Source organism: Choloepus didactylus, chromosome 6, assembly GCF_015220235.1.
Source record: "Choloepus didactylus isolate mChoDid1 chromosome 6, mChoDid1.pri, whole genome shotgun sequence".
NCBI lineage: Eukaryota > Metazoa > Chordata > Mammalia > Pilosa > Megalonychidae > Choloepus > Choloepus didactylus.
Genome location: NC_051312.1, coordinates 84,030,077 through 84,041,897, shown reverse-complemented (window position 1 = coordinate 84,041,897; position 11,821 = coordinate 84,030,077). Strand labels below are relative to the sequence as shown.

Here is an 11,821-nt window from a genome sequence, read left to right as displayed (position 1 = left end):
TTCCCCATCCCTGGTCTTAAGGATTTCACAGTATGACATGGAGGGAACCAGAGGGTGTTCAGGGATCACAGCTGAAATCCATGACTTGACTTAGTGTGGAAGAGGGCAGAATCGCAATTCCAGTCTTAATGGAAATCACAGTCTGGTCAAAAACAGATAGAATTATTTTGCTTCATCTGCATTCTAACACTGCATTCCTAACACTGATGGATTATCTCACCCAGGCTTAGTTTTAGGTCTTACCCCAGCATTATTCAGTAACTATCAGAGACAGCCTCCACTGTCTCTTGAAAGACAGGAGGACCCTGGTCGTGAAGATACCAGTATTTATGTACATGTATATGTAAATATATATATTTCCCTACTCACACTTTTTGAATTTTGTAAATATCAAATAAAAGGTTTAAAGAATATTATAATAAACACTTGTATTCCAATCTCCTAGATAAAGAACCTTTTTATCAAATTTGATTTCTCTTTCTAACCCCCACTGTTTTGTCTGATTCATTTGGAAGTAAATTGTAGATGTCACAATGCTTCACAACTAAATATTAAGCCTGTAGTCCCCAAAATAGATTCTCCTACATAACCTCAATATCATTTTCACACCAAAGAACACTATGTTAATCTAATAATAATAATAATTAATATCCAATATATATACAAGTTTCCACTATTGTCCTAAAATGACTTTTATCACTGTTGTTTGTTTGTTATTTACCAATTCAAAATTCATGCTAATGTTTGTTTGTTATGTCTGTTTATTTTCTTTAAATCTAGATTGAACCCCTGATATATATATATATATATATTTTTTTTTTTTTTTTTAATAACATTTTTTAAAGACTCTAGCCAGTTTGTGTGAGTGTGTGTTGCTTCCCATATTCTGGATTTTTCTGATTATTTTCACATAGGTAGATTCAGGGTAAACATTTTTTGCAAGAATTCTACATATGTTATATTGCGCCCTTGTTGCTCATATTAGCAGGCGTATATGCTCAGATCATCCCATGATTGGGTAAGCCAAATTAGATGATTGCTTAAGGTATAATTGTCAATCTCTTTATTTTAAAGGTACATTCTTCTCTTTTGTCTTTAGTAAGTACTCTGTGTGGTGATCTTTTGTAGGTTGCATGAATATTCTGTTTTACAAGTCTTTGAAACATTTGTTGATTACTCTTGTCTAAAACAATTTTTTTCATTAACAGTTGGGAAATGGTGATTTTCTAAATCAATTCTTTTATCTTTGTTAGATGACATTCTTCTGTGACAGAGTTTTCTCTTCTTTTTTGTTTTTTTTTTTCTTTTTTCCTTTCTGAGTATCAACATGCGCATAATGAAAAAATCAAGTATGCCATGCCCTTACTAAAAGTAGTTCCCAAATACCTAGATACCTACCTGAGATTCTATAGAAGATTCACTTTGAAGTTTTATCTCTAGAAATTTAAATCCACCAGAGTGTTCTTATGCCAGACAAATTCTAAAACCCAGGGGAAGCAGCCTCTTTAAGATCAACAATCAGAGGCAGCCCCCTTCCCCATACTGTTGACATCCCCTTTCAATATGAACAAGTTAGGGTGCTCACTGCCTAGATGCCCCAATGAGGGAGAAAGATTAAGTGAGAGGAAGGGGTAGCAACAAACAAGATAAGATTTAACAAAAGTCTATGAATACTGAAACTTTAAATATATATATGTATATACACACACACACATATATACATATACATACATTTAGATGCTGGGGTATTGGAATAGCTGAAAGGAGGTAGATGACATTGGTGGAACCATAACCTAAAAATCCTTTGAAATTTGTTCTATAGCTACTTGCTGAATTGTGCTTTGAAAGTCTTTACCTTTCTGTATATACCTTATATCGTATAATAGGGAAAGACAGAGACTGAGGATCTGTAACCCATAACAATTTTTGAAATTACCTATATAACTGCTTGTAGAGCTGTACATTAAAGGTTACACCTTTTTGTATGTATGATATATTTTACAATAATGGAAATAGCTGAAGTTGTGGAACTGTGAGCTATGACATTCTTTGACATTTGCTTTCTAACTACTTGAATCGTACTTTGAAAGTTATCATTATTATGTATATATGTTGAAGTTCAAAAGAAAAAAAATCAATTTGTTATAACATTGCTGTCAAAATTATTTTTAATGTTCAAATAGTCTCACATTTTGTCTGCATTAGCCCCTTCAGATCAGCTTCTGTGTATTTTCTTTTTTCATGGCTCTATTGTCTTTGTATTCTTTGTTGCTTTCAGGCACAAGATGTTCCTGTATCACTTTAGGTTTTCCCTACTTCCTACTTGGAATTAGCCATTTTCCTCAAGGATCCCAGGTTCCTTATAGTGGGTAGTGGAACTTAGCAACCTGTAGATGGGTGCTAGCTCTGCTCATTGCTGTGGATGTCACTGCTTTGGGGCATTTTCAGTGGGCAGAGATTAAGAAATGTGGAGATAATTTTAAAAACCAAACATCTATTTTTCTCCATTCTTGATGACACTGACTGAATTTCAGCCTCCATTCTCTTCTCCTAGGCTATTACAAAAACCTCCTAAGTGGTCTCGTTGCCTACCTTTTCTCTGCCTCTACTTTTGCCTTTCTAAGACCTAATACACAGTTAAGGCTGTGCAAACTTCTATAATGCAGTAGACTCCCATGAGTGACTCTGAAACATAGAATGAAGACCAAACATTTCAATAAGGTCTGAAAGGCTCCACAATGTTGCAACCTTCCATTTTTATCTCATCTCCCTCCAATACACATATACACCTCTCATGCTGAGCCACACCTGCCTACTTACCTTTGCTCAAGCATACCACATTCTTCTACATCTCTGGTTTCCCTCACCCAAACTTTTCCCTTTATCTGATACACTCTACCCTTCCCTTCCTTATTCTCTGCCTGACAAGCTCCCACGTACCTTTCAGTCTTTTTCCTATCTGATTCATTTTTCATTTCCTCTTGGCAGGGTCAGTATATCCTCTTCTGGATTCCTATAGCCCTTCGTGTGTAACTATCACAACCTCAGTACACTTACTGAAGGCTGCAGGGTACATGCAGGAGAAGGGGATGGAGATTCAGCCATGTATTTACAGGTGTCTGTCCTCCATCGGAGGGAAGAGTTCACTTTAGAATCTCTAGTGCTGTGTACAGGTCCTTGTACACATTTCACTGGACAAAATATCTGAAGTCATTGAGGGCATGAAGGAATGGAGACTGTTGTTCCCCATCAATCTGAAAGTATCCAATAGATTGTCATACTCTTGACAAGGTGATGGGGTCAGTGCTCTAGATAAGGGCTTGTTGGGTATAAGATATGACTGTTAGGCAACATTTCCCTCTCAGATCCTACGGCTGTTCCTTAGTTTCATCAGCCGTGGCCCTTCCTCTTCAGCACCCTGAGCATGGCCTCCCTGATGGGCTTGGATTTGACACTGTAGATGATGGGGTTGAGCACAGGAGGCACCACCAGGTACACATAGGCAACCAGAGCGTGTACAATGTGAGGCAGGTGCCTCCCAAAACGGTGGATCATGGACACACCTATGACAGGGATGTAGAAAACCAGCACAGCTAAGATATGAGAAACGCAGGTGTTGAGGGCCCGAAGACGCTCCCGGGGAGAGGCCAGCCCCATCACCATATGAAGAATGACAGTATAGGACAGGACAATAAGCAGGGAGTCTACACCCACTGTGGATAGAACTGCACAGAGTCCATAAATGATGTTGACAGTAATGTCAGCACAAGCCTGCTTCATGACATCTGCATGGAAACAAAAGGAATGAGACAGGAGGATCTTGTCAGGGCAGAAGTTCAGACGTTTAAGCAGAAAGGGCACTGGGAAGAGGGACAGGGCAGCACGAGCCACCACGGCCAGCCCAATCCTGATGATGACGTTGTTTGTGAGGACAGCAGCGTAGCGCAGGGGGTTGGAGATGGCCACAAAGCGGTCAAACGACATGGCCAGGAGCACTGACGACTCCACCACAGAGCAGGAGTGCAGGAAGAACATCTGGACCAGGCAGGCGTTGAAGCCGATAAGCCGGCGGTCAAACCAGAGCACAGCCAGGGTGGTGGGCAGTGTGGACAAGGTGAGGCCCACGTCGGTGAGGGCCAGCATGGACAGGAAGTAGTACATGGGCTGGTGCAGGCTGGGCATCCTCCTCACAGCCAGGAGGATCAGGCAGTTTCCCGTGAGGGCCACAGTGTACATGGAGGAGAAGGGGATGGAGATCCAGCCGTGAAGGGCCTCCATCCCTGGGATGCCAATCATCAGGAAAGCAGGTGGCTGGAAGAAGGAGATGTTGGCATAGGCCTGGGCAGGGGGCATCCTCAGAGGGCACAGGAGTTCTCAGAAGGTTGTAACCTCTTCAATCTGGACAGAGAAAAATAAGGAGAGAAAATAAAGTCATTGGGAAAAATACCAGCTCTGATATTAAGTGACATTGGTTCAAGAACAATAGCAAATATGATGACAGTGAAGGAAAGCTAGAAGTACAACATCTAAAAGAAACTAGGGGATGGCTGCAACCTAAACTTACTGACTGCAAATGTATCATTTGTTAGTGTGAAATAGTGATCTCTCCCCATCTTGTACAATGCAATGCTTTCTTATTTGTTTCTTTAGCCAGTATTATCAGCTCACTGTGAAAATTAGAGAGACCAAACTTTTTTGAAGGGTGGGAATGGGGGGGTGGGGTGCAATGTGCCTACAGGGTAGAGGATTGTACATAATTTGGTAGGGATTTTTAAAGAAAATTTTTAGTAAATTAAAGTCACTGGCTATGTCTTTTCAGTCATCCTCCATTCCTTCTCTCACATACGCTATTTTTGTGCAAATATCACACCCTGCTAGAACTTACCCCATTCAAGGATGAGTAAAAGAGAAAGTATAACATAGAATTTGTGCACACGTATTTTGTAAAAGTTAAAAGGTATAAAACAAGTTTAATGATATGCAAAATACTCTTTGAGATAAGGAATTATTATAGGAAAGAGAACATTCTATATAAAATATTATCTAAATACTTACGGAAATTAAGCAAAACAGTAAATTAGAATTTGTGATATTAGATGTAAAATGAATTCATAATAAAGAAAGAAAATGAAAAGCAAAATTGCATGAGGAAAATAATAAAAGCAAAACAACATGAGGTAAATAATGAAAGCCATTATAAAATTAAAAATATGCTATTACAGAAAGATCAATACTGCTTATAACATTTAGAAATATGGAGAGCAGGATTGAGAATAATCGAACAAAATTAAATTAATACAATGACAGGAGTAATTAGAGAGTGTATAATACATATGCTGAATAAATAATGGAATTCTAAACATAAGCATTCCAAAAGATCAGTAAAATAAAAAAAGAAAAACAGAAAATATCCAAACATATAATAAAATAGTAGTTATCTTCAAAAATAAAAAAATTAACTGAATCTTTACATCATTTTTCAGTGAATAAACAATAATGAATAAGCAAATCTAGATATATGCTTAGGTGTTGTTCTTATATTGTGATGCCATTGGAAAAATCCAGATTGAGGAAAACTTGACAAGACAAAATTCCAGTTTCTTCAACAAATAAACTGCAAAGAAATAGAGGTGGAGAGAGAAGTTATAGATTAAAAGAGACTTGTCTCATATCAACCAAATGCATTGTGTGAACCTTGTTAAGATCTTGTTTTGAGCAAACCAACTGTAAAAAGTGAACTAGCTAATGGACAAAAATACTTTTATGGAATACTGGAAAACTTGAATACTGCTTGAATTTTTGATGATAATATTTGAGTGTGTGTGATTACAATATTGTGGCTGTGTTTTCATATCTTTTAAAATATTTCTAAAATATAGAATGGCACAATGGCCTAGACTGACTTCAAAATTAATCAGGGGTTGGTGGGAAACACTTGTGACAGGAAGTGTATGTGGCTACAGATGCAAAAGTGACTAGGAGCAGATAATGATGGAAGCTGGATGCAGATGTCTAGAGATTCCTTGTATCCTCTACTTTTGAGGACTTTTGATGTTTTTTTCCATAATAACAGATTAGCAAATCCATAGTTTTCCTCTATAACAAGTTACAAAATTTAACAGGAAGAATTTTCTAGTTGAACATGGTGTATTGCACATGAATCTTTGTCTACACTAGAGAGATAGTGTAAAATGATAGTAAAAACATCTAAGTTTTTAGATGTGTTTTAACTTAAAACTAAGTTTTATGTTATTAACTGAGACAGAAGAACAGGATAACAGGATGGGATATGAAGGGTGCAAACAATATTAGGGCTGATGGATTAAAATGAGAAAAAAGTGGTAATTTGGCAGAAATGGAAGATTAAGTTACTGCAGAAAGAGGGTTCTGGCACAAATCTACTTCAGAAGAACTAAGGAGTTAGAGTTGATAAATACGAGAATTAAGAGTGGAATTCAACACGGGATGATTTTATAATGAGCAGCTATAAGATCACCTCTCCTAGCTGTACCTTCCACTTTTATAAAGATAGATTATTTTCTGGAGAAGTTCAACTAGCAAGGCTCTGGACCCAGGGATGCCAGGCAGAAGTGAAAGATGGACAGTACCAAAAACAAGGAGACTGAGGAAAATTGAGACCACCCAGCTCTCTTTGCCCACTTGGTTCACAGATTCCTGGTAATCAGCTTTATTCTGTACCAACCGATGGCCACTGTGGGGATCTCCCAGCCAGAAAAGTGTGAAAAGGAAATCCTTCGCAGAAATGCCAGTACAGATCAGAACTGCTGAGTGGCCGAACGAGTGCTCAGACCACCTCGGAATGCCAGATGGGGAGAGAACTTGAGAGACCCTCTCACTGACTCCTTCTCTTGAAAGTGTAGGAGAGGAGGCAGCTTCCTTCAGCCTCTCTTGTTCAGCTAAGGGATGGGGCTTCTGTTTCTGATTGCCCCAGACTCTTTATTCCATCTATTTCTGTGTTACGTCTAGCTCCATTCCACTGATATCTCTATCTGAGCAGAGGATGAAATCTTTGAGCTCAAGATTTCTGGGCTCTTAACACTCTGGGAAATGGAGATGGGGCCACAAGTTACTCACCCTGGCTCTTGTCCCAGGCTGCCTTGTGGCTACACATCCTGAAGGAGCCCAGGATGTCTCTGCAGCAGAGGGATGGAGATTTATCTCACTGCAGACGGTGCCTCAGTAGCATTGCCTATCTCCAGGGAAGCTCTAGGCTTGGCCCCCGAGGAGTCACTCCACACAGGTCCTTGAGGAATGGGAAAGCTGGGCAGTCTTGGAGATCAGGAACAGACAACAGGTTGGAGGACCTTCGCAATAAGGGGAAAAGGAATAACAGAATCATACATTTTACAATATCCTCATCAAGTTTCTATGACTATCTTCAGAGTCTGTCAGCTTCAACAGTTATCCGTGTTTTGGGATTCTTCCAGGATAATATTCCTGAAGACTTCTCTTGGCAAGGATACAGAGTGAGTCCTGTAGGAGCTTGGCAGAGGGTGGGGATATGGAGTGAGGTGGATGGGAACCTAGAAGTGGTGGCCTAAACCCAGACTGGGGGGTTAGAGGTTTCCCAGAGGAGATAGAGAGGGAGCAGACTTCTGAAAGGCCCACAGATCCTGCTCTTAGCTCTCATTCTAGAACAGATCCCAGGACTTTGGGCTTGAAGCACAGATGGGCAGAATCTGCCACACTCCTAGCCTGGGACTGATGTGCTGAATCAAGCAGGTGCAAAGGAAGGAGCTTGGATAGTGGAAAGAACATGGACTACAGAGCCAGTCAGACCTGGGTTCAAATTCTTGTACTCTCTCCTTTCTCACTTCCACTCCATAGGTGCTCTGTGCTCAGCTCCTTCCTAAACCTAAAGGTTGCCCTATGGTCATTCACCTGGAACTACTGTCTATGGACACATTTAACTCTTCTCTTTATTTTGGCTATACTTCCCCAGTCTGAACTGGGACCAGTCTATCTGGCTACCCACCTTCCTCCTTCTGTGGTGATAAGTAAATGTTGAGAAAAATCACACAGACTTGAAAATTTATGTCAAAAGAAATCATAGCATTTAACCTGAGCTGAACACTAGTACCACATCAAAATTCTTTCCTTTCAGTTTTTAAACTGTCATCATTCTTCTCAAGCTCTTTATCCAAACTTCTTCTTTGTCTACAATCAATAGCTAACTTGATTTTCACCCAGAAAATGAAGGCTACTGAGTGGGCCTTCTCTAAGCTCCCTGCCCATCCATCTGCTGTCTTGCCCACTGCCACTCCCACACCTATGCCGTGCTGGAGAGAGCATTCTAGAACACAAGTTGCTTCTTGTCAACCTCCTCTCCATCCTTCTAAAGAATTCTTTGTTGGCTGCCTATCATTTACAGCAAACAAAACAAAATAAAAACAAAAAACAAACAACAAAACAAACAAAAAACAAAACAAAACAAAAAACACAAAAAACTCCTAAGAATCTTTAAGATTTTTTTCATTAAGATTTTTTATTTTCAGATAGTTGTAGATTAACTTGCAGTTTTAAGAGACGATGCAGAGAAATTCCCTGTGTTCTTACCCAGTTGCCCCCAATTTTCACAAACCTATAGTACAATGCCATAACCAGGATGTTGACATTTACACAGTCAAGATACAGAATATTTCCATTCCCACAAGGATCCATCCTGTTTCCCTGTTATAGTCACACCCACTTCTTCCCCACCCCATCCCCTTTTTAATCCCCGTCCACCACCTCTATAATTTTGTTATTTCAAGAATATCATCTTAATGGAGTGTTACAGTATGCAATCTCTTCTGAAATTGGCTTTTTAAAATTTAGCAAAGTCCAGGTTGTTGCATGTGTTGATAGCATGTTCGTTTTTATTGCAGAGTAATATCATGTAGCATGGATATACCACATTCTGTTTAATCATTCAACTGTTGAAGGACATCTGGGTTGTTTCTGTTTTGGGCTATTATGAATAAAGTTGCTATAAATGTTCGTGTACTAGTTTCTTGTTTTTGTGTGAACATCACTCTTCATTTCTCTGGGAGAAAGCCCAGAGATGTAAATGGTCAGCCCTATGGTAGTTGCGTGTTTAATTTTTTTTAGAAACCACCACATTGTTTTCCAGAGTGGCTATACCATTTATATTTCTACTAGCAATGCATGAATGATCACTTCTCCATTTTCTTATTAGCTTTTGTTGTTGTCACTACTTTTAATTTTAGTCATTTTGATTGGTATGTAATGATATCTCATTCTCATTTTAATTTGCATTTCCTAATGGCTAATACAGGTGAACATCTTTCCATGTGCTTATTTGCCATCTGTATATCTTTTTCAGACAAATGTCTCTTCATGTCTTTTGCTCATTTTCTAATTGGATTGTTAGATTTTTTTCTGGATGAGTTTTGAGAGTTCTTTATATATTCTAGGTATTAGTCCTTTTATGGATATAAAGTTTGTGAATATTTCCTCCTACTCTGTAGGTTGCCTTATCATCCTCTTAATAGGGTCTTTCACAGAGCAACAGTTTTTAATTGTAATCAGATCCAGTTTTTCATTTTTTCCCTTTTATGGATCATGCTTTTGATGTCAAATCTAAAAACTCTTTGCTTAGTCCTAGATCCTGAAGATTTCCTCCTGCTTTTTCTTTAAGTTTTATAGTTTTGAAATTTACATTTAAGTTAGTGATCCATTTTGAGTTAATTTTTGTATAAAGTGTGCGTTCCATTTGTGCCTATAAATATCTAGTTGTTCCAGCACCATATGTTGAAAAGATTATCTTTCCTCCATTCACTGCTTTTATTCCTTTGTCAAAAATCTATTTGGCATATTTATTGTGTCTCTTTCTGGGTTCTCTCTTCTGTTTCATTGATCTATGTGACTATTCCTTCACCAATGCCACATAATCTTGATGACTGTGGGTATATAATAAGTGTTGAAATTGGGTAGATTGATTCTTCCCGCTTTATTCTTCATTTTCAAAAATTGTTTTAGCTAGTGTTATTTTTTTCCATTCCATATAAATTTTAGAATAATCCCATCTATGTCTACAGAATATCTTGCTAGGATTTTGATAGGAATCACATTAAACTTGTATATCATTTTGGGGGGAATTGGTATCTTTACTAAGTTGAGTCTTCTAATTCATGAACCCTGTATGTCTCTCCATTTGTTCTGGTGTTCTTTGATTTCTTTCATGAAAATTTCATAGTTTTCAGTATGCAAGCCCTATATGTGTTTTGTTAGATTTATACTGAAGTGTTTAATTTTTTTTTGAGTGATTTTAACTGGTTTTGTGTTTTTAATGCCATTGTACACTTGGCCATTGTTAGTATATAAAAATGCAATTGATTTTGTATATTTTATTTTGTATCCTGCAATTTTGTTTTACTTATTTATCAGTCCTAGGAGGTTTCTGTTTGTGTGTGTATAGCAGATTCTGTGAGTATTTCTATGTAGATATTCAAGTCCTTTGTAAGTAGAGAAATTCTTTGCAAATAGGGATATTTTTATTTCTTCCTTTGCGATCTGTATACTGTTTATTTCCCTTTCTTGCCTTGTTGCACAGGCTATGAACTATGTTGAATGAGTGGTGACAATGGACATCTTTGCCTTGTTCCCAATCTTAGGGGAGAAGTATTCAGTCACTCACCATTAAGATTATTATAATTAGCTGTAGATGTTTTTGTGGATGCTCTTTACCTGATAATTTAAGAAATTCCCTAAATTCCTAATTTTCTGTTTTTTTTTTTTTTTATCATGAATGAATGTTGAATTTTGTCAAATGTGTTTTCTTCATCGATTGGTATGATCATGTCATTTTTCTTTTTTTAGCCCATTAATATGGAGGGCTACATTGATTGATTTTCCAATATTGAACTAGCCTTACCTCTCTAGAATAAACCCCACTTGGTCATGGTATAAAATTCCTTTTATATATTACTGAATTATTTCTATTTGCTAATATTGTTATTTTTCTTGGAAACCTTTGCATGATTTTGCAAAATGAGTTGGGAAGTATTACCTGTCTTTATTTCCTGGAGGAGAATGTGTATAATTAATTCTTTAAATATTTGGTAGAATTTTCCAGTGAAACCATCTAGGCCAGGAGATTTATGTTTTAGGATTTTGTAAATTATAAATTCAATTTCCTTAAAAATTATTTATTGAAATAATCTTCGTATTGGGTGAGTTGTGGTAGTTTGTGTTTTTCTAGGAAGTGGTTCATTTTGCATGAGTTGTCCTATTTATGTGTGCAGAGTTTTTGTAGCATTCTGTTATTATTCTTCTGATGTCTGCTGGGTCTGTAATGATAGTCCCTATTTTATTCCTGATATTGGTAATTTGTGTGTTCTCTCTTTTACTTTTTGTTAGTCTTGTTAGACATTTGTTAATTTTATTAAGTTTTTCAAAGAACCAGATCTTTGTTTCAATGATTTTTTTCTATTTCTAGTTCATTGATTTGTGCTATTACTTTTATTATTTTATTATTTCCTTCATTCTGTTTGCTTTGGGTTCTTTTTCTAGGTTCTTGAGGTGGGAGCTTCATTATTGTTTTGAGACTTTTCTTAGCAAATGTATGCATTTTAAGCCATAAATTTCCCTATCAACGCTTTATCTGTACTGCACAAATTTCAATGCATTGTATTTTCATTTTTCACTCATTTCAAAGTATTTTTATTTCCCTTGAGAGTTCCTCTGTGGCCTATGGATTATTTAGCATTGTTTTGTTTAACTTTGAACTGTTTGAGATTTTCTCTGGCTTCATTGTGGTTGGAGAATACACTCTATCTCAGGAGATCCCAGCAGAAGA

The 11,821-nt window shown here is 37.4% G+C and overlaps 1 protein-coding gene across 1 annotated transcript; it reads right to left on the bottom strand.

Moving 5' to 3' along the window:
• Nucleotides 1–3,192: 3,192 nt before the first annotated feature.
• LOC119537628 (olfactory receptor 51I2-like) lies at nt 3,193–4,353 on the bottom strand. The gene has a single exon (XM_037840161.1). It carries the CDS (start codon nt 4,351–4,353, stop codon nt 3,391–3,393), a length of 963 nt encoding a protein of 320 aa, XP_037696089.1. The 3' UTR covers nt 3,193–3,390.
• Between the last annotated feature and the right edge of the window lie 7,468 nt (nt 4,354–11,821).